Genomic DNA, 23,973 nt, shown 5'->3' on the forward strand with positions numbered 1-23,973 from the left:
ACATAGAGATCAGAACTTTATAATTTACCATCAGAAGTTCCCAGAGAGTCATCTAACTGAAGAGGGTCAAAACACTTCTGCTTTTCCTGGGCCAGCAGACCAGAAGAAGCGTGGGTTGCCATCAGAACCTCTCAAACCTGTTTTTTATCAACAAGAATTTCCAGACAGTCCTCTAACTGAACAGGCTCAGAGAGTTTCATCTGCTCCTGGTTCAGCTGACCAGAGGACTGGGATACCAACAGTATCTTCAAGTTCCTCCTCATTGGAAGGGAAACCTGTTATTTTCTATACACAGGCCTTACCAGAGAGACATCTCACAGAAGAGGCTTCAAAAGTTTCAGCTGTTCCTGGGTCAGCTGACCAGAGGACTGGGATTTCAGCAGTAACCTCTATACCTTATTCACATAGAGATCAGCCCTTTATATTTTACCAGCAGGAGCTGCAAGAGAGTTCTCTAACTGAACAGGCTCCAGAAGTTTCAGCTGCTCCTGGGTCAGCTGACCAAAAGACTGGGATATCAACAGTATCTTCAAGTTCCTCCTCACTGGAAGGGAAACCTGTTATTTTCTATCCACAGGCCTTACCAGAGAGAAATCTCACAGAAGAGGCATCAGAAGTTTCATCTGCTCCTGGATTAGTCAACCAGAGGACTGGGATATCAGTGGTAACTGCTACTCCTTATTCACATAGGGCTCAATCCTTTATAATTTACCATCAGAAGTTCCCAGAAAGTCATCTAACTGAAGAGGGTCAAAACACTTCTGTTGTTCCTGGGCCAGCAGACCAGAAGCGAGGGTTGCCATCAGAACCTCTCACTTCCTACTCACACAGAGATAAACCTGTTCTTTTTTATCCACAAGAATTTCCAAACAGAGTTCTAACTGAACAGGCTCAGAGAGTTTCACCTGCTCCAGGATCAGCTGACCAGAGGACTGGGCTATCAACAATATCTTCAAGTTCCTCATTGGAAGGGAAACCCATTATCTTCTATCCACAGACCTTACCAGAGAGACAACTCACAGAAGAGGCTTCAAAAGTTTCAGCTGCTCCTGGGTCAGCTGACCAGAAGACTGGGATATTAGTGGCCTCTCCTCCTTACTCACATAGAGAGAAGTCTGTTATATTTTACCACCAGACCTTGACAAACAGTCCTCTAACTGAAGAAGTTCAAAAAGTTTCACCACCTGGATCAGGTGACCAGAGAACCGGAATACCAGTAGAAACTTCTGTTTCTTACTCACACAGAGAGAATCCTATTATTTCTTACCAGCAGGATTTGTCAGGAAGTCATCTAACTGAAGAGGGTCTGAAAATTTCAAGTGTTTCTGGATCAGCTGACCAGAAGATTGGCATATCTACAGAGCCGTCTAGTTCTTATTTATACAGAGAAGAGCCTGCCATTTTTTACCAGCACGAGTTGCCATATGTTACGGAACAGGCTTTTAAGGCTTTAGGGAGTCCTGGAGCAATTGACCAGAAGACTGGGATATCAACAGTAACTTCTTACTCACATAGAGAGAAGCCCATTGTCTCTTACCAGCAAGAGTTATTAGAAACTAATGAAGAGGTTTTAAAACTCTTAGGGGTTTCTGAATCAGTTGACAAGAAAACTGGTATACAAATTGTCCCTACTACGCTTCTTAGAGAGAGCCCTACCTTTTCATATGAGAAGGATTTGCCAGATACTACTGAAGAAGCTTTGAAAGTTTCACCTGTTCCAGGGCCAGCTGAGCCACAGACTGGTAAAAGAATTGTATCCTCTACTTCTCTTAGAGAAGGCCCTATCTTTTCTTACCAGAAGGACTTGCCAGCTATAACTGAAGAAACTTTGAAAGTTTCAGCTACTCCTGGGGTAGCTGACCAGAAGACTGGGATACGGATTGTGTCCTCTACTCCCCTTAGAGAGGGCCCTATCTTTTCTTATCAGAAGGACTTGCCAGACAGTACTGAAGAAAATTTGAAAGTTTCAGCTATTCCTAGGCCAGCTGACCAGAAGACTGGGATACGGATAATCCCTTCTAGTTCCTCTTCATATAGAGAGAAGACTGGTATTTTTTACCCACAGGAGTTGCCAAATCTTCCTAAAGAAACTTTAAAAGTTTTTGCTCTTCCTGGAGCAGCTGAACAGAAGACTGAGTCATCAACAACTTCCCCAAGTTCCTATTTACGAAGAGAGAAGCTTAAGGATTCAACTGTGATTGGACCAGAAGACCAGAAGACTCCGTCATTGGCAGTTCATGATTCTTATTCTCAGAGAGTAAAGCCCAATATTTTCTCTCAGCAACAGTTGACAGAGAAGCATAAAAGTGAAGATATTTTGAACATTTCAGCTGTTCCTGAACCCACTGACGTGGATTCTGAAATACCAGTACCTCTTTCTAGTTCCTATTCACAAAGAGAGAAATCGAGTATTTTCTACTCCCAGGAATTGCCAGATAAACATCTAACTAAAAATGCACTAAAGGTTTCAATTATTCCTAGACAAGCTGATCAAAAGACTCTGATGGCAACAGCTCTTCCTAATTCCTTTTCACACAGAGAGAAACCAGATATATTCTATCAAAATGATTTGCCAAATAGACACTTGGCTGAAAATGCTCTAACATTCTCAAATGGTCTTGAGCAAGCTGAAAAGATTACTGGGTTCTCAACAGTTCCCCCTGATATTTATTCACATAGTGAGAAAAACAAACTTGTTTCAGACCATGTCCAAAAGTTAATAGATAATTTGGATTCTTCTAATTCTAGTTTTATTTCAAACAGTATGCCTTTAAATTCTCAGGCTGAGGGTAGAATTGTAATAAATAAACCAGAATTATCAGGTTTTGAAGATGTTGGCTCTGAAGATGTCCGGGACATAGGCAGTGGTTCCAAAACCCTTAAAGAGATTCGGACACTTTTAATGGAGGCAGAAAATATAGCACTGAAACGTTGTAATTTTCCTTCTCCCCTTGTTCCTTTCCGAGATGTTAGTGATATTTCATTTGTACAATCTAAGAAGGTGGTTTGCTTTAAAGAACCCCCAACAACTGATAACTCTCATGGTGACTTGCCTTACAGACAGTCGTTCACAGAGGAAAACCCAGCCAACCAGGACATCCAGAAAGACATTAGCACACAGGCGAATCTGAAATGCCAGAAAGGCATTGAAAATTGGGAGTTTATTAGTTCAACAACAGTTAGAAGTCCTCTAGAGGAAGCAGAAAGTAAAGCCAGAGTGACTTTAGATGAAACCCTTAGGCAATATAAAGCAGCCCGATCTGTAATGAGATCTGAACCTGAAGGGTATAGTAGAACCATTGGGAATAAACTTGTAATCCCCATGATGACCATCATAAAAAGTGATTCAAGCAGTGATGCAAGTTCCTGTTCATGGGACAGTAATTCCTTGGAGTCAGTTTCTGATGTTCTTCTGAACTTCTTTCCATATGCTTCACCAAAGACAAGCATGACAGATAGCAGAGAGGAAGAGGGTGTGTCAGAGAGTGATGACGCTGGCAGCAGTGTAGATTCACTGGCTGCACATGTGAAAAATCTACTAAAATGTGAATCCTCATTGAATCATGCTAAACAAATACTCAAAAATGCAGAGGAAGAAGAATGTCGGGTACGAGCACGAGGTAGGAAATGATCATTTGTTCCAAAGGCAGGCAAAAGTTTATAAACACTGCTTAATAATTGAAGTGGAGTGTTTGGAATTCTAAATTTATTTTCCTGTAGTCCAAAGTTCTACTTTTTTTTTTTCTTGTAATCCTGAATTTGTATTTATTTATTTTTGATTGCTACTGCAATCTAAAGTTCATTTGACCATTAATGTAGCTAAGTTGTGGTATTAGTAGAGCTAATTTGTTTAAGGTCTTGGGAGCTTAGGTTTTGATGATTGAAAGAATATGGCGGTAACCTTGGATTCCCAAGCTAAAGTCTTATGTTCCCCTAGTCCTCTCATTATAGTTATTCTTAGTTTGTAGGCAGAAACAAAACAACAAACCAAAATAACTAATTTGCTCTTCTCTGTATCACTCTGTCTCATAAAGCTATAGTCTTTCTCATACCCTTTTCTAATAAAACTCTTGGAGCTGTTCTTAGACATTAGAAAAAACTAATCAAGGTATTTCACACTAAAACGTGAGTTAAAGGTTTATTTACTGATCCCAGTGATCTCTAATAGAGTATATTTTAGAGGACAATTTATAAATAATTCAGGCCTGCCTGGGAATCTTCCCTTGAGATTAACTGCTTATACCATTCCATCTATCAATTATGTATATTTTTTCCCCCAGAAAACTCTCAAGTTTTATTTATTATTTTATAATATTGGCAGAAAATGAAGTAGGAACTAATAAGGGAGGCAAAGGAACTGTCTATTTTGGAAGCATGATTAAAATAACAATCATTGAATACTGTATTTACATCCACATCTGGAAAAATATCTGTAGAATATGGCTTAAAAATTATTTCAATGAGGTGATATCTCTCAGAAACTTTTAAAAATACATATAACTGAAAGTACACACCGTTGCTAAGTATTATGGTAGACATTAAATTAGCTATACTAATGATGTGTGTTATCTCAAGTGTTTTTATGCTTTCTCTCCAGCCTGGAACCTGAAGTTTAACTTGGCTCATGAATATGAGTGTGGCTACTCAATTTCAGAATTAAATGAAGATGACCGGAGAAAAGTAGAAGAGATCAAAGCAAAATTGTTTCATCATGAGGGAACAACTGCTTTGTCCAAGGTAGGAAATAAATCTAGATGTTGGAAAGAAGTGTATTGTAATTTGCATCTATTAACCTGGGCATTGAGGATTCCAGTTGAGTCATTGCTAGTCTTTGTCTTAATTCTTCAAAAATTAAGATTTAAGGATTAGGTTTTTACTGATTCCAAATTTTCTACTGAGAAAAGAATCTCTAGGAAAATTAGAATGAATTTGTTTTATCAATATGTTGGTATTATTCTTATTTTCCCTTGAGGGTGATAGCCTGAGATGCAGATGAAGTCTAGCTATTCTCTCTGTATTTTCCCTGGTTAAGAATATTTTCCTCCCAAATGCCCAAAAGTAGATGATTGGGTTAAAAAGATGTGGTACATATATACAATGGAATATTACTCAGCAACCAAAAAGAAACACATGTCTTTTGCAGCAACTTGGATGGAGCTGGGAAAGATCATGCTTAGTGAGATTAGCCAGAAAGAGAAAGAAAAATACCGGATGGTTTTACTCATAGCAGGAGTATAATGGACCAGGCGAGAAAATAATAAGAATAATGAACAGCCATATACCAGAGACATTTTGTGGGGGTGGAGTGGGGAATGGGATCAAAAATGGGGGCAGGGGGGAAGGAAGTGCACGGGACTATGGTGATGGCACACGGGTGACTCGGTGATGGGAAACCCACAGGGATTACAGTTGAAATGAAAAAAAAAAATGTACAAAATGATGTAAAAATAAACTATTATATTATTAAAAAAAGAATAAGAATATTTTCCTGTTTGCGTATATTTGACATTCTTTTTAATAATACCCTTCCACTGTTAACTTTAATTCATAAAAAAGAACATGTGAAACAGTTATAAAAAATAAAGTAAAAATGTCTGCATTTTGGCCCTCCAGCCAGAGAAATAGAATTAATTCAAATGCCACTGAAGTTGTGTCTATCTCTTTCCCTGAATGTGTTGTTTTCTTGATGTTTAGTATGGTTTTTGACTCTATAGTAGATGGAGGCAGCATGATACGTACTCTTCTGAGAATTGGGTTTTTCTTTTACTCCAGGTCCCTCCCAACATGTTACTTATTTCTTGCTTATAACTATTCTGATGGAAGAGCAGTCATACTTCATTGTGTTTTTGATTCATTTCACTAATGATTAATGATATTGATCGTCTTTTCATGTGCTTGATTTTTTTCTTCATTAGATAAGAACAGCAGAACAGGCAGATCAATGAAGTACACTGCTGAAAGGAGCAGCAGGGTGGGTCAGGAGAGGTCTGCCACACCATGTGAATCACCTGGGGTTGTATGGAACTCAGACTGAAGCGGCTGTGGCCAGCTTGCAGTGCAGTGTCCTAACCCATTGCACCACCAGGGAGGGCCCAAAAGTTTTTATTTTGATGAAAATCTAATTATTAGACCTTAATTTTCTATGATTTATGTTTCATATTAAGAAATCACAAAGACTATTTTCTTCATATATTTAAGTTTTTACATTTAGAACTTTGATTTCTTTTGAGGCAATTAAACTGTTTTACTTTATAAAATTGTGGTTAAATATACATAAACAAAAAATTTACTTTCCTGATTACTTTTGAGTGTGCAGTACAGTAGTCTTAACTATTCTCATTGTTGTAAACCCAGGAACCTGAAATGTTTGCTTTCTGTAAAACTGAAAAGTTTATCCATTAAATTATAGCTCTCCACCCTCCCTTCTGCAACCCTTGACAACTGCCATTCTAATTTCTGTGAATTTGATTTTTTGGTGCCTCTGAAAAGAGGGTCAATCAAGTTACTCGTCTTTGAAATTGTTTTTCATTCATTAGTGTTAGATTATAAAGGTTCATCCATGTTGTAGCACTTGTCAGAGTTTCTTTCCTTCTAAAGGACAACTAGTAGCATTGTTATGTGTAAACTATATTTATCCCTTCATTCATCAGTGGATAGAGTTACTTTCACTTTGTTTATTGTGAATAATGCTATAGAAATAATGCTATAGAAATGTCTTTTTGTATCCTGTTTGAAGTTTTGAGTATAAGTCCAGAAATGGAAGGGCTGGATCATGTGCTCATTCTATTTTTAAGTTTTTGTAGAACTGTTATGCTGTGTTCCTTCATGACAATACCATTTTACATTACCATTAAATGTGCACAAGGATTTAATTTGTCCACATTGTCAGTACCACTGGCTATTTCTTGGTTTATTTTGTGGGGATAGTGGTCATCATATAGGTGTGAAATGATAACTTACTGTGGTTTTAATTTGCATTTCCCAGTTAGTGATGTTGAATATTGGTCTTATGTACTTGTCTAATTATGTGTCTTTTTTTTTTATCAAAATGTCTATTCAAGCCCTTTATCCATTTTTTAAAAAGATTTATTTATTTATGCATACAGAACTGGAATATAGGCCAGAGGTGCAGGGGCGGTGAGAGGGATCACCAGAGACAGAGCAGAGAGCAGAACAGGCAGATGGATGAAGTACACTGCTGAGGGGAGCAGCACGTGGGTCAGGAGAGGTCTACAGTGCCATGTGGGCCACCTTCCGAGGTGGGGATTGAACTCATGCTGAAGTGACTTTAGCTTCTTAGTGCTGTGCTTTAACCCACTGCACCACTAGGGAGGGCCCCCTTTACCCATTTTGATTTTTTTTTTTTTTTTTGTTTTTGTTTTAAGTAGAAAGACTTGTTTGTGCATTCTAGATTATAACCCCTTATCAGATAGATGATTTGCAAATATTTTCTCCCATTCTGTAGATTGCCTTTTTACTCTGTTGTGTACTTTTATATATAGATGTTTTAATTTGAGGCAGTCCAGATTATATATGGCACAGATGTATTCTCATTGTTGTAAACCCAGTAAGCTGAAATGTTTTCTTTCTGTAAAACATGGTTCTTCCAAAAGAAATCACAGATATAAACATAAAGACAATATACTTTTGTTGCATGTCCTTCAGAAATAACTTTTTTTTTTAAAGATTTATTTATCCATGTATACAGGACTGGGGTACAGGCCAGAGGTGTAGGGGGTGAGAGGATTCACCAGAGCCAGAGTGTGGAGCAGAACAGGCAGAGGAACTGAAATACACTGCTGAGGGGACGAGCGGGCGAGAAGCAAAAGTCTGCCACACTGTGTGGGTCACCTCCATGCCCAGGGATTGAACTCATGCTGCATTGGCTGTGAATCACTTCTTAGTGCTGTGCTTTAACCCGTTGTGCCACCAGGGAGGGTCCCCAGCACTGTTTTTTAAAAAGATTTCCTTTTTCATGAATTTCTTGGCCTATTTGTCATAAATGTTGGTGTTTATTTCTTTGCTGTCATTTCTGTTCCCTTGGTCTACATATTTGTCCCTGTGTGTATCACTCTTGCCTCAAACTAATGTAGCTGTCTATTAAGTATTGAAACCAGAGAGTGATTTCTCCAACTTTGTTCATTATTTTCAAGATTGTTGTGGTTACTTTGGGTCCCTTGAATATTCACATGAATTTTAAGATGTTTGTCAGTTTTTACAAAAAAAAAAAAAAAGCTAGCTGGGAATTTTGATAGGAATTTCATTGAATCTGTAGGTCAATATGGAAAACATTGCCACCATAACAATATTTAAGTCTTCTAGCCCTTTAAGCCGGTTTTCAGTTTATTTCAGCTTTCTATAATTTTTTCAATGGTGTTTTATATTGTCTCTATTTTGTTACATATATTAAGTATTTTATTCTTTTTTGTGCTGTTGTTAGTGGAATTGTTCACTGTGTATTAATACATATTTAACTTTTGTATGCTGAACTGGCATCCTTCAACTTTGCTGAACTTGTTAGTCCTTGTTGGTTTTGTGTGTTTTCTTGGGATTTTCTATTTAGGAGAGCCTGCCATCTGTCACAAGTATAGACTTATATCTTCCTTTTACATCTGGATTACTTTAATTGCTTTCCTTATTACCCTGGTTAGTTGTAAGAGGAAAAAAGTATCTTTTTTTTTTTTTAAGATTTATTTTTATTGATTTATGCATACAAGAAATGGGATGTAGGCCAGATGTGCAAGGGGTGAGAGGATTCCCCAGAGACACTGGGGAGCATAACAGGTAGATCTACTGAGGGGAGAGGTCTGCTGTCCCATGTGGGCCAGCTTCCTAGCCAGGGATTGAGCTGATGCTGCAGTGGCTGGTGATAACTTGATAGCACTGAGATTGTAACTCCTTCATCAGGGAGGCCCCAAAAGTATTTCTTTTTTCACCATTTAGTTTGCTGGGTATCTGTTGTAGATACTTTCCTAATACAAAGTGGATTTTGTTGAACTACACGTAACATTTAAGAGTCCATTACATATTTTGTTGGTTTATATGACAAAATCTGTATTTGCCAAACACCATGTTGTAAAAAAAATTCAAAATGGAATTAAGAAATTCATGATTATGTTATTATGAAAGATGTTTATACTTAATACAAAATTTGAAAGAGGTGATGGGAGTAGGCAGGATTTACTATATTCAAAATTGATAAGATATAATTGCTGGAAATGAAGAAGAAATATTTTTATAGATGAGTGTAAATATAATCATGCCTAATTCTAAGAATCTGGATTGTTTCTCAAATTTGGGGTATTTATTTATTAGTATGGATCAGGTAGTATGGATAATAAGAAGCCACGTAATGAAAGTGGTATTTGTATGATTTTAGTTTTGCCCAGTAGTCTCTAATTAATTTGGGACTTTTAAAAAATATTCAGTGTTTTAACTTAAATATTCAGTATTTTACAGATTCACATACAGTAGTATGAAATAATATAGAAAGAGAACTTATACTCTGCCCAACTTACCCAAACAGTAACCTCTGGCAAAAAAAACACAAGTCACCACCGGGATATTAACATTAATGCAGTTAGAACACTTAATACTTACATCACAGGGATTGCTCATGTTGCTCCATAATAGTTATATCCACTTTTTTTAAAAGATTTATTTATATTTATTCATACAGAACTGGGGTACAGGCCAGAGATGCAGGGGCAGTGAGGGGATTCACCAGAGACAGAGTGGGGAGCAGAACAGGCAGATCTACAGAGTACACTGCTGAGGGGAGCAGTGGGTGGGTCAGGAGAGGTCTGCCACATCATGTGGTCACCTCCGGGGCAGGTGGGGATCGAACTCATGCTGAAGTGGCTTTAGCTTCTTAGTGCTGTGCTTTAACCCCGCTGCACCACCAGGGAAGGCCCTATACCCTTTTCTCAATAGTTACATCCACTTCTTTCTGCCTTTCTTAATCCCTAGCAACTAATAAACTGTCAAATCTCTTCATTTCTATAGCTTTTTTCATTTTAAGAATATCACATAAATGAAGTCATGGAGTACACAAATTTTTGGTATCAAAATTTGTTCACTCACATAATTCTCTGGAGAATATCCAGGTTGTTACAGCAATAGCTGCTTTTTTATTGCTATGTACTATTCCATAGTATGAGTGTATCACAGTTTGTTTAAATATTCATTTATTATTGTATGACATGCTGTTTTTTTCCCAGCTTTTGGCTATTACATATTCATGTGTCGGAGACCAGCTCCAACCTTTGGGGTGTCTCGAGGCAACACAGACAGGACCCTAAGATGGGAAGGCGTCGGAGAGCAGATATTCCAAAAAGGGGGAGAGGGGAACGGATGTGAGGAAGACACGGGAGTCAGGATAGGGTGCAAGTCTTCCCGCTTTTCCTTCAGCAGGTCTTTATTTATACTGTGTAGCAAGTAGTTAATTGTAATAATGCATAGGGTAAGTTAATGAGATATCTCCATAAAACATTCTCAAGGATAAAGGGAAAAAACATTCTTCTGTTTACAATTTATGGTATGCTAAGTTATACGTTTTTGTGACAGTTATCTATACAGCTGTCTACTTATCATTAAAGGAAGAGGGGTCTGGAAAAGGGTGAGCTTGTTAACAAAAGGTTGTTAGGGGTCTTGGGGTAGTAATAAATTGTGTTAGTAGTGTTATCAGTGATTGTCCAAAGAAAAGCTAGTGGCTAATTTAAGGCTAGCAGAGAGTAGTTAGTGCTTGTTTTAAAAAGGAGTAAATTAAGAGAAAGTTATATAGTTGTATATCAAACAACACCTGTGTAGTCAAGGTTAAAATTTATCCCTGAGTCCTTATGCCCTGGGAGCCTTATCTGAAGCTTATTTTTTATTCAAAGAAACCAAGGAAGCTTCCCAGGAGTTTTTTATGTCCTGGGGTCTTATTGCTCCTGGGGCTTGGCTTTTGTCTCAGGAGACAGGAATTTCTCACCCTGGGGCAGCTTGCCTGAACCAGCAGCCGCCTGTGTGGCTAAGACAAACCAGTTGTAAACTGAATGTTGCTCAGAATATTTTGATATTATGTTTATACAAAAAAGGGAGGTCATAACATAAGTTAGCAGTGGACAGTCTGATTTTTCAGAGCTTATCCCGATCCACCCGGAATCTGTCAGACGATGGACGTTGCATAGCTTGTGTCATTCATGTTTAGGGGTTTTCATGTCTTTCTCTGGGATAAATGCCCAGAAGTGCAATTACTGGGTGGTATGGTAATTGTATATTTAGTTTACTGAAAGACTAACACATCATTTCCCAGGGTTACTGTACCAGAGAATTTTAAGTGATCCTGTTAATTGCACAGCTTGACCATCCTGTAGTATAGTCACTTAAAAACAAACAGAAAAACATTATCTTGCCTCTCCCCCATGACAAAATGTAACACTAGAGATATGGGTATGTGCATGCTGAAGCATGTTGCCTGAAGAGCTCATGTTGGCCAGTAATTGGCAATACCCCAGACAAATAGGGTCCTGGTCTGTTCCCACAAACCTTTACCCCAGTCTTTATCTCAGGTAGGCACAGCTACATGCTCTCAGCTAGAGTATCTTGTCCAGGCTTCCTTTTTTTGACAATACTGCTTTTGTCAATCAATACAACTTTTGTCATCAAAGTCGGAGATATAACTCATTTAGGCAATCCAGTTGGTCATTGAAGCACTAAGTAGTCAATTTATACACCCCAATGAATCTTTCTGCTGGTAATAATATAATTACCTGCAGGTCTTGTTGCTTTATTTCATGGCGTTATAAGAGCTTTTTAGGAACCAGGATGTAAGTTTCTTCCTTGTTATATAAATGAAGGAGCTGAATCCAAGTAATCTCTCCTGCGGTCACGGTGGCTTTCGTGCCCCCTGCATTTCTGGCCCCTGACGCTAGGGGGCGGGGCTCCAACTTCCTATGACGGCGGTCTTGACTCTGATGTGCGGGTTTTGATTCAGGCAAAGATCCTTAGGCTGGGAATTTGGCCATGGGCTCCTCTGGGGCGCTTCCTGAAGCGGCCCCCCCCACCCCCGGGGTTCTTCCTGCTTCCTAAATATTGTTTATTTTGACCATCTTAATAGGTGTGTGTAATGAGATTTCTTTTTTTTTTTTTTAAGATTTATTTATGCATTTTAAACTGGGGTATCAGCCAGAGGTGCAGGGGTGGTGAGAAGATTCACGAGGCACAGAGTGGGGAGCAGAACAGGCAGACTGACGAGGTACACTGCTGAAGGTAGCAGCAGTGGGTGACCTCCGGGGTCACCTCCGGGGCTGGGGATTTAACTCGCACTGAAGTGGAGGCAGCTAGCTTGCAATGTTGCCTCCTCACCCGTTGTGCCACGAGGAAAGGCCTCTGATTTCATTGTGTTTTTAATTTGAATCTTTAATGGTTAATGCTGAACATCTTTCATACCCTTATTTCCTGTTTCTGTCCTATTTTACTAAAATGTCTTATGTTTTATGGTGATTTTTCTGATTGGATTTTTTTTAACTGTTCGTTTTAGAGTTCTTTATATATGTGTATATAGGCCTTTTACTGGATATGAAATTTGTAAGTATTTTTCTTCTAGCTTGTACTTATGAAAGGAAGGAAGTAACAAAGTATTTCATTATTGATGAGAGAGTATGAACATCTGATTTCCCCAGGTGGTCTCTACTGACTTCACAGAGGTAGCTCTGCAAGGAAGAAAATAAGTTCTGGGCTCCTGCTTGGCTATCTGCATACCACCTTGGCTTGAGTGTTGAGGATGTCTTATTAACAGTGGAAGCCTAGGTTCCTTATTTTACCCTAACTGGTGGGGGAAGGTGAGGTCACAGGTTTCTTATGTGGTTTGACTGGAATTGAGCAGTTACTATCTAAAAGTTTTCTGTCTGGCTGGACTTCACATTAACTTTTCTAAGGTAATGAGATAAGGTTTTTGTTTTGTTTTAAAGATTTATTTATGCATACAGAGCTAGGGTGCAAGCCAGAAGTGCAGGGGTGGTGAGGATTCACTAGAGGCAGAGTGGGGAACAGAACAGGCCAACCGATGAAGTACACTGCTGAGGGGAGTAATAGGAGGGTAAGGAGAGGTCTGCCACTCCATGTGGGTCAGCTCCGAAGTGGGAATCGAACTTATGCTGAAGTGGCTTTAGCTTCTTAGTGCTGTGTTTTAACCTGCTGCACCACCAGGGAGGGCCCGAGCAAGATAAGGTTTTGTTAGAACTCTGTCTTTGTTCCTGGATGGCTAGCTTCTTCAGTTCCAGGTGTGAGATGTATAAGGTAAAAAGAAAACCCAGGAATCTCACACCATGCTGTTTCTCAGGTCCCAAGGTCCTTAATCAGTCTGCCTGTTTTACATCAGAAAGTTTGTTTTATAAATAATGTTCATGATTTTTAGTTTTATTTAGTAGTTGGAACATGTAAAAGTACATCTATTGTATTACATGGGAAGTGGCAGCATAATTTAAAATACTTTTTAGGGCACCAAATGTGACTAGATCAAAAAGAATGCCAAGTTATGACTTTATATGTAAAACAAATCTCAAATGTATACTTATGTTAGCTTCCTGTACCCTAGGAAGAAGTATAGGAGAAGTTCTTTCTCCTATTCTTGGTTGTTAAGTAGTAGGGTATATGCTAAACCTAGTCATATGCTCACAATAGCTGCAGAAGGAACTGGAAGTGTCTCCAGTTGGGAACAGGAATCTCCATTACTAAAATAAAATAAAGGCAATAGTCTTTTCTTTCATTGCTTCAGCAAAAAATTTTAGGAGAAAATAACTTTAGTTGTGAACCATTTTATTCTGTGTAATAAATGTCTGTCCTTTAACTGACTTTTTCTTATTGTTGTCTTACTTGTTTTGTTGTTCAACATGACTTTCATGGTCAAATTGTAGCCTGGATATAAAACTGATTTTTAAAACATAACTATTTGTAATACTCTAAATAATTATTTGTTTTTATCTTTTAGGGTTTACAGAGTCCACAGGGAATAGGATGCAAACCTGAAGCTCTATGTAGTCACATTATAATTGAGAGCCATGAGAAAGGATGTTTCAGGACTCTAACTGCTGAACAACAACCACAACTGGATACACACCCTTGTATTTTCAGATCTGCTGAACCCTCAGAAATGATCAGAGGACAACGAAGCCCATCGTCATGGAGGAGCAGGCACATTAATCTTTGTAAATCACTAGACCATAGCAAGCCCCATTTCAAAGTTTGGAATTCCTTGCAGTTTCAAAGTCATTCCCCATTTGAAAACTTTACAGCTGATGATTTCAAAATTAGTGAGGGTCTTCAAATGCCTTTCCATGAAAAGATGGATCCTTGGCTGTCAGAATTAGTAGATCCTGCTTATATGCTTCCACCTGAAGAAATAGATTGTCATTTTCCATCACGTTGTTCATCACAATTGCCACCCCCAGAATCCATGAAAAAGTTTACGACCTCCATCACTTTTTCATCTCACCGGCACTCTAAATGCATTTCAGATTCCTCTGTTTTTAAGGTTGGTGTTACTGAAGGTAGCCAATGTACTGGAGCATCTGTGGGGGTATTTAATTCTCATTTCACTGAAGAGGAAAATCTTTCTAGAGATCTAAAACAGAAAACCTGTTCTCCTTCATCATTTAAAATTATTGGTCACTCACCAGATAAAGCTGTGACTATTTTAGCAGAAAGTAGTAGACAAAACCAAAAATCACCTGTTGAGCTTTCTCACCAAGAAGAAAAACCCTTAGAAAGGTCACATTTTAAAAGTAGTCATTTTGAGCCCAGTACTCATGCAAATTCTAGCAATTTTAAGGAAGTTCACTTTTCTGATGACCATACCTTCATTAGCATGGACAGGCCAAGTTCCACACAATCTGTAAAAGAGAAGAATGTAACTATAACTCCAGATTTTCCTTCGCAAATTTTCCTTGAACAGCGAGAGCTCTTCGAGCGGTACAAATTACCACTTACAGGTCATCATGTGGGAAAACATTCTCCCCCTCCTCAGCGTCAGGATTATGTGGCTCCAAACCTACCTTGTTGCATTTTTCTTGAAAAACGAGAACTCTCTGAACAAAGTAAAGCACCACATGTAGATCATCAGATGAAAGAAAATGAATTACCCTCCCCTCAAGGTCAGGATAGTGTTGCTTCAGACACTCCTTATTCCATTTTTCTTGAGCAACGTAAACTCTTTGAACAAAGCAAAGCCCCAAATAAAGATTACCACATAAGAAAACACCCTTCTCCCCTTCCTCAAGATAAGGATTGTATAGTAGAAAAGAAGAATCAACATAAATATAAATCACACATTAGTAATGTGATAAATATTGAACCCAACTCCAATAATGTGGTCTCCCAGTCAACCCCAAATCAGTATACATCAGTAACATCTGCATCTACTCCACCTTCAAATAGAAAAGCAATTTCTTGTGTTCGTATAACTTTTGGTCCCAAGACTCCTTCCAAGTTGGATAGTGGAACCTTAGATACGACATTTCATTCACTGGATCCTGCTGCTAAAACAAGGATGAATAGTGAGCTTAACTCTGACCCACAAACTATATCTTCAAGATCATTGGAACCGGCCTCCAAATTATTGACCAGTAAACCTATAGTGCGAGGTCAAGAATTTCTAGATTTTCTAGGACCAAAATCTTCACCGGATTTACAAGTTGTACAGTCTCCTCTTCCAGAGAGTAATACTCAGGACTTGAAAATTACACCTTTTCAAAATAGTCAGTCAGTAACTTCAAGGCAAACACAAGTGAACATTTCAGATTTGGAAGGATATTCCAATCCAGAAGGTACTCCAGTATCTGCAGATAGGTGAGTCTCGTTGTGATATCAAGCACGCTGATGGAATTTTTGATAAAGGATCTAAATGCTCCCACAAATAGAAGTTCTTGGGAAAGGGCAGTAGTTTTTTTTCTTCAGGGAAGTTGTAGCTAACTAATTATGGGGTAAATATTTAAGAGAGAACATGTTTGAAAGTGGTATGTTCTTTCAAAGAAGCTTTTGACAAGACTTGACCACAATATTTTTAAATATGAGAAGAATCTTTAATCTCCCAATGGTACAATTTACTAATTCCTTATTTACAGTGTTGGACATATCTGTGCTGAAGACCAGGCTTTGAGAGGGATGCATGCATGTATTTGCCCTTGTTTTCTGTCATTCTCACTCTGTCTTGCCCTTGCCTTCTCCCCACACTCTATAATTTCTTCAACAATAAAAACATTACTTGCTAGTAGAGAATCCCAGCAGACATCTCTTTAGCCAGTTTATCAAGATGAACATTGCCAGTAATGTATATCAACATTATTGCCATACTCTGATGTGCTGTTCCATTGCACAGCATATTGTAGCAAAGGAAATCCAGTTCAGGCATAAATGTGTTAGCTTTTTACTGTTACATCTAATTTCAAGATTTTTTTTTTCAGTTTGATTTGATATTAACAAGTCTCTTACAATATGGCTAAACATGATTACCCTGTGTATTTAATGTTTCTACTTTAATGTTTGTACCTCTTCCCAGTAGAGAACACTGGGCTTGGAAAGGAGGAAGGGAAAAATGTTTATTCAGCGTGCACATGTGGTAGTCATGATGTGAGGCACTTTCCTATGTTATGTCATTTAATATTCATGTTAACACCACAAGGTAAGTGGGTGGTTGTCGGAGACTCTTTGTCCCCAATCACGGATTACTGGGGGGCAGAACAGGCAGGGTCTCAAGGTGGAAATGGCGTCGGTGAGCGGAGATTTCCTAGAAAAAGGGGAAAAAGGGAAAAAAGGGGAGCAGGCATGAGGAAGACACGGGAATGGGAGTTGGGTGCAAGTCTTCCTGCTCTGCTTTTAGCAGAGGTTTATTTTATACACTTCAAGTAGGCTGAGGGATGACATTAGCATATGAAATGGGCTGAGATCACAATCACCTTTTTGCTAAGAATAGTCTGGGGTCGTTTTGACCTTTAGTTGAGATTATAATATTTTTAAAATCAATCTATCAGGGTTAAAACAGGTACATAGATTCACAAAGTTTAAGACTAATATTACTGTATCTACAACAGTGAAGATTGACCAAAATAAAGTCCCTTAAACATAAATCTATTACTTAAGGGCTTTCATTCTCATAGAGACATCCTAGGGGGGTGAAGTAAAGTGAGGGCAGGAAGAGGAAATCAAAGTAAGGTAAGGTTCTTTGAAAAACTTGTTAGTAAGTTTAAATGAGTTTTCTTGAAGTCTAGATGGTAGAAAACCTGATTAGTTCTGTATAATAGGTGACTTGGGTGAATTTCCTTATCTAAAGACTAGATAGTAGAAAGCTTGAGTGGTTATTTAGAAACTGAAAAGAAGGCTATGTGAGATAGAGTGTTAAGATTGGGTTTTCTTCAGTCTGGCAGTGAGAAAGACTTTGCTGTAACAGCCATTTGTTTTTATTAATCAGCTAGTTATTTAATGACTTTTGACTTCAAGAGGAATTTCTTACCCTGATGCAGTGCTTGCTTGTCAGGGCCAGGTAGTGCCTTCTGAGGCTGAGGCAATCCAATTGTAAACTGAAGGTTGCTCAGAATATTTTGATATTACGATTATACAAAAAAGGGAGGTCATAACATAAGTTAGCGTGGAAAGTGATTTTTCAGATGGAAAGTGATTTTTCAGAGCATTTCCCCTCCATCGCTACCGTGTCTGTAGACAGAGGTTGCATAGCTTGTGTCAGGTGGTAACCTTTCATACCCTCTGGAAAAGTGAAACACTGATAGTGCTTCTTGTATAATCAGCACAATGGACATTCAAATGTAGTCTGTTGAATCAAACAAGAGTTTGTTCAACATGTACAATTATAGCCTCAAATCTTGAAGTTTGCTTCTAACTCCTCTGTGAACTATTACCTTAGACAAAGCTATTTTTTAATCTTTGACATTCACATGTGAGATGATGTGGAAAGGTAGAAGAAAACAGTTGGAATGCTTAAATGTTCTGTGTAGCTTTAAAATTTAGTTGAGAATTGCATTGGGGGAAAAAAACCACAAGATCAATCTGGTTTTAGTGTGACCAATAAGAGGGTGTTATAGAAATCAGTATTGGTACATTTTTCTAATATTAGAATTTTTTTAATGTTAGAATTGACAAATTTATATGCAGTGCTTAATTTTCCATTTATAAAATGCCAAGTTTTAGAGCTGAATTCCTTGAATGAGAAGAAAATAAATATGAATAATGATAACTGCCCTTTGTTCTGAATACATACCAGCCACTGTGGTAGATGCCTACTTCACTTTATACTTAGTATACTTATTAGAGTTACAGATACATAAAACCTAAGATTTGAAGAAATTAAAACATTTTGCTCCAACTCACATGGCCACTCAGTGTTGTATTTTTAAAAAGTACAAGATACAATAATGCAACTAATGCAAAATGGGCATTAGTTCTTCAGAGGTTTAATGAAATTCATTTGTAACCTACCTAGAAACTTGGGCTTTTGTTTTTTAGAAGCCTTTATTGCCCTTTTACTTTCCATGCTTGTGATTTGATATTTCAAGGAAGAAACAGATGATTTGAAAAACCATATCATAAGCATGAGAAGTCCCTAAATAGGAATGATTGAGTTGGCACTCTTTATTTTATACCTAATCTTACAGTGAGTATTCTCCACATTTCACTATAAATATGATGGTTTTTCCTTTGTTATCCCTTTATTTTTAATCATACATAATTACTGAATTTTATCAAATGCATGTTCTGATTATATGAATATGATTATATGCTTTTTTCCTCCCTTTATGTAGTGAATAAATTTTGCTTGATTTTTCATTGATTTTTGAGTGCTCACCTTTGCTCCTGGACTAAATGACCTTGGTAGATATTCACACAAGCATTAATGTATGTATTTGTTATAAAGAAAGGTAGCCCACAGAATATACTGTGTGCATGTAACATTTGGTGTCCAATATTTTGTTTAGGGTTTTTCTCCTAAATTTGTAAGAGAAAATGGTCTGTTTTCTTTCTCGTAATTGTCATTTTCAGTTAGTGAATAGTATGTAAGGTATAATCCAAAAGTTCTTCTGTTTTTGTGATATAAACATTACAAATCCATGTTTCTCCATTTTTTAAAAAAGATAACTTATTTCTTGAACAATTTTAGATTTACAGAAAAGATGCAAACAGTATACTACTCTCCCAGTTTTTCCTACTTTTTACACTTTACATTACCATGGTACTTTTATCAAAAATTGAGAAACCCATTTGACATTACTGTTAGCTATTGTGTGAATTTCACCAGTTTTTTCATTGATGACCTTTTTGTTTCAGGGTCCAATGTATCACATTCTTTTCAATTAGTTATCATATCTGGTAGCTATTGGTCCTCTCTGGATTAGATAGTTCTTCATTCCTTCCTTGTTTTTCATGATTTTAGCAATGTTGAGAAGTACCGGTTTGATATTTTTTAGAATATTCCTCAGTGTTGGTTTGGCTGATATTTTTTTCATGATTAGACAGGAGTTGTGGATTTTAGCAAAGAATATCACAGGAGCAAACTATCTTTTCACATCATAGCAGAGACTATACATGGTACCACTCTTGAGGTGAACTATCATCACTGGAGTTGTGATGTTTGTGTTTGCCAGGTTTCTTTTTCCATTATTAAGTTACTACTCCTTTTTCACTCTTCTGTTTGGAATCCAGCCCCTAAGTGCTGCCCATTTTCAAGTGGGGAGAGAGAATTTAAACTTTATATCCTAAGGTTATAAAATACACACTTATCATTTGGAAGTATTTGTCTCCCCTACCTATTATTTATCATTTATTCCATTCTGTTTTAATATGTAATTGCAACCTAAAAAAAAACCTGTTTCCCCCACCCTGAAACAAATTCCTTTAAAGAAAATGTTGGGTTTTGTTTATTTTTGTACATGCTTACTTATAGTGAACTTCTAGCAATTTTTAAAAACGGAATGTACATATTTTCACTGACGAATACCTTTTCCTTAGCTAAATTATATAATAGTTTCTATATTGAAATTAAAAGCTTCTAAAATAAATAAAAGTAAGCTCATGCATAATCACAAGTAGAAAGTATATAAGAAAGTTAAGAGTATTACAAAAATAACTTTTTGAGATTGATGTGTCTCCATAAAACATTCCTTGAAATTATTTAAATATTCCTTGAAATTTTGGAAAATGACTCTTATACTTGATAAGTCAAGGATATGACCTGCTATGTCCTTTTGTCTATTTTGTTCAGACCTTCAGAAGAGATTAAGACACCATTTTCAGCCTTTTCTGGAAAATTATCATCTGATGCAGTCACTCAGATAACAACAGAAAGTCCAGATAAAACTTTGCTTTCATCTGAGATTTTTATTACTGATCAAGATCTTACACAGGCAATTCCAGAACCCAAAACCCAAAAGATCCTCAGCAAAGTTCCCATAAAACTTGCTTCCTCATCATCAATCCAACAGATTACTGTTTCTCGTGGCACAGATGGTAAGAGAATATCATTACATTTTAGGGTGGATTACCAACTTGTTGGTGTAATTATCTTTGAAAATTGTTATTTGGATCTTCCTTGTCAGAATTCTAATTTTAAGTATTAAGATCCTTGTGATTACACACATTACTTACATAATTGAAGAGAATATGACTTACTATGTTTTAATCTTCTAGTGGAGTTAACACCATATATGGAGCTCATTCTGCTTCGCATTGGCGTATTTTCATGTCATGATACTTGTAATAAGAATGCAAATCATAAAAACTTACAAATGACTGAGGTTCAATTTTAGGTGGGTAGGTAAACTATTGGCATTTTGTATTATAGTAATTACAACTAACTAGCAAGATAACATAGTGCAAAAACAATACAGTTTATTTATTATTTATAACAATAACCAAGGACCCAGGTTGACTGTGACCTGTTGTTCTTAAAACATGATACTCATGATGACCTTACCTGTGTTTATCAGCACAGTCAACTGATAGGGACAAAAAGCTTGGAGAAGTATATGCGGGAGATTTTAATGGACTAGACCTGGAAGTATATCAGTCACAGATTAGAAATAGTTTACTTATGTTTTCCAGGATTAGAAGAAATGGATTTTGATAACAGCTGTAAGTCTCTACTATAATTATATTAGAATGTTTGTATGCTATAAAGACAATGACATTTCAATAGTGCTTGTGTAAAATTGAGAGTTAGATTATTATTTTCTTTTTCAGACCAAATAACAGCAAAGTTGATGATTAAGTTTCCATTTTTTGCCAAATGAAGGTGGAAACTTTAAATTGCTACTTAATGCCTTATATAAATTTCTTCAAAATATATTAAAGATTTTCCTACGTATACAAAAACCTTTTATCTGTAGATACAGATGGGATATGCCTAAATGATAAAGAAAATTGTGTGGTTTGGCATTTAAATTGCATTAAATTTAAGTTGAATAAGTATATATATTAATATGGTTATATTTCTTATACACCTTTATTGTGAAATAACAGTATACCCCAAAAATGTAGTTTGATATCACAAGGAACGCTTTTGTCAGTTATGTATTACTACAGTGGTATCATATAACAAATAGCCTAAAAAAAAATCTCAGTACTTAATAACAGGAAATACTTGCTATTCTTACTAACGAGCTTGTGGGTCAATTAGAGTTTGGCTAAGCTTGTTCCATTGTAGAAATGGTTTGGATTTATTCCACATGATGCAATCTAAGGCCCAGATTGATGGGCCCGGGATATGGTGGTGTTCTGGCAGAGACACAAGAAGGGAAACATACCTGTGAAGGTGTATCTGAAATCTCTACTCACATCAAATGGATCTATCTAAAAAGGCCATAATTTATGTTAGTAAAGGTTTTACCTTTACATATAAGTCCCTGAGAAAAAGGACTCCTTTTAAAGGATTATTTGCTTAATAATACTGCGGATTCAAAAGTACAATTTTTTTTTATGAAAACATTCTAAAATACAAAGAATGGTATGTTAAACATATGACTATGTACCTACTACTCTGAATTAAGATTCAGAGTAATGTTATATGCTTATATATTTAATTTGAAGAAAATATTTGTATTAGTATCTTTAATATTTTCCCCTACCTCCATCTTTTGTATTCCCTTATTTTTTCCTCTCCCCACCTTTACCTTCAGAGCCCTCAGGATGTTTATTGAAAATGTTTTAGTGAATTTTCTGCTATGTAAATGTCCAGTGTTTGTTTTTATCTTTCTGACTTACTTTGCTGTACAAAATTCTTTCAAATTCCCTTCATTTTCTTAAAAATAGGTGCATTTCATTCTTTCTTGTGGTTGTATAAAACTTCCTGTTATATACATACCACATCTTGATTCCATCTTCTGTCAATGGGCTGTTCCGTGTCTTAAGCTATTGTAAATAATGCTGTTTTGAATAATGTGGAATATTTAGGTTGTTTGTTGATGATTTCAAATTCTGTGGGCATATGCCCAAGAATGGGATTGCCCATCAATATGTTTTGCCATTTTTAGTTTTTTAAGATAAATACAGATTGCTTTCTATAATGTTTACATGAATTCACATTTCTAGCAGTGTAATGGGGTTCCTTTTTCTCTTCATTTTTTCCAATACTTGTGTGTGTGGGGGGGGTCTTTCTAATGTGTGCCTTTCTCATGGGTATGAGATGGTCTTTAATTACAGGCTTCATCTGCCTCTCATTGGAAGTGATAATGAACATATCTTGGATATTAATCCCGTCTTAGTTACATATTGCAATATTTTGGAGAAGTAAATTTTTACTATTGACCTTTCTTCTTTACCACCCCTCTCCTGTATTTACAGTCTTTTACAGAAGTAACCACTGTTTATTGTCTAGTTGCTTCTTACCCCAAAGGCAGGTTGACCAAAATAACTTTTAAGATTATTGTATCCAGGGCCTTCCCTGTGGCGCAGCTGGTTAAAGCACAGCACTATGAAGTTATTGCAGCCACTGCAGCACAAGTTCAACCCCAGCCAGGGAGCTGACCCACCTGCTGCTCCCTTCAGCAGTGTATTTCAGTACATCTGCCTATTCTGCTCCCCAGTCTGTCTCTGGTGAATCCTCTCACCCCCTATACCTTTGACCTGTACCCCACTTCTGTCTGTATAAATAAATAAATATTTATTTATATTTGAAAAAAAATTATTGAAAAAAAATTATTGCATCCAAATATAAAGTTATTGGTAATTCAAAAAGTTAATGATTGTCTCAGAATTCTCCATCTCTACCTGATAGCCATACTTCTCTAGGTCCCTTGTTATTCTGCACAGTTGTTCATTTTCTGCAACTTTTGAACTAGATGGTAAATTTTACCATTACTGTCAAGCTTTTTATACATAGAGGAAGAAAACTTATTCATCAATATTCTAGCAATAATGACTACAGAAGTGGAGATGGTGACACTCTTTTCTGTTGTTTAAATTATTCTCTCCTCCATACATTTTTTGTTGTTGTTCATTTTTTCATAACAGTTTATTTTTACATCATTTTGTACATTTTTTTTTAATCTCAATTGTAATCCCCATGGTGTTGTTCTTAACAAACCAACTTCTCACTGGCTTAGACCCACTAGTAGGGATTAACAGTTACCAAGTTTGGGTTCAATAAGATACTATGCTTTTATTTTTAGAGTAGTCTATGCGGACTAGATTGCTAAAAATTCCTCAGTGAAACCTACCCAAACCACCCTATTTAAACTTCATTCTGTTTCAATTTTCCCAATACTCATAATTTCCCTCAGCATCTTTACATTTTCTTTCATATCCCTTATGATCTATTAAAATACTAGATAATTAATATTTTCCTTCCCAAGAGTGTTACAATATTTTTTTCTTAAAGGTATAGGTACTTTTCTGTTTAGTTTATTGATGTATTCTAAGAATTTTGAGCACTGCCTGGTACATTGGAAGTACTCCATGTTTGTTTAATGAATTAATAAGTGTTTTCTTATC

At 36.8% G+C, this 23,973-nt stretch overlaps 1 protein-coding gene across 1 annotated transcript in view; it reads left to right on the forward strand.

Annotated features, from left to right (window-relative positions):
- The window catches only part of ALMS1 (Alstrom syndrome protein 1), a 113,105-nt gene that overhangs the window by 51,005 nt on the left and 38,127 nt on the right, over window positions 1–23,973 (forward strand). Inside the window, exons 10-12 of the mRNA XM_012731576.1 lie at window positions 4,598–4,737; window positions 13,973–15,828; window positions 20,249–20,493. Of these exons, the coding sequence (XP_012587030.1) occupies window positions 4,598–4,737; window positions 13,973–15,828; window positions 20,249–20,493 (2,241 nt within the window). The remainder of the gene's footprint in view (window positions 1–4,597; window positions 4,738–13,972; window positions 15,829–20,248; window positions 20,494–23,973) is intronic.

Source organism: Condylura cristata, unplaced genomic scaffold, assembly GCF_000260355.1.
Source record: "Condylura cristata isolate star-nosed mole 26May11 unplaced genomic scaffold, ConCri1.0 scaffold00031, whole genome shotgun sequence".
In the NCBI taxonomy this organism is placed as follows: domain Eukaryota; kingdom Metazoa; phylum Chordata; class Mammalia; order Eulipotyphla; family Talpidae; genus Condylura; species Condylura cristata.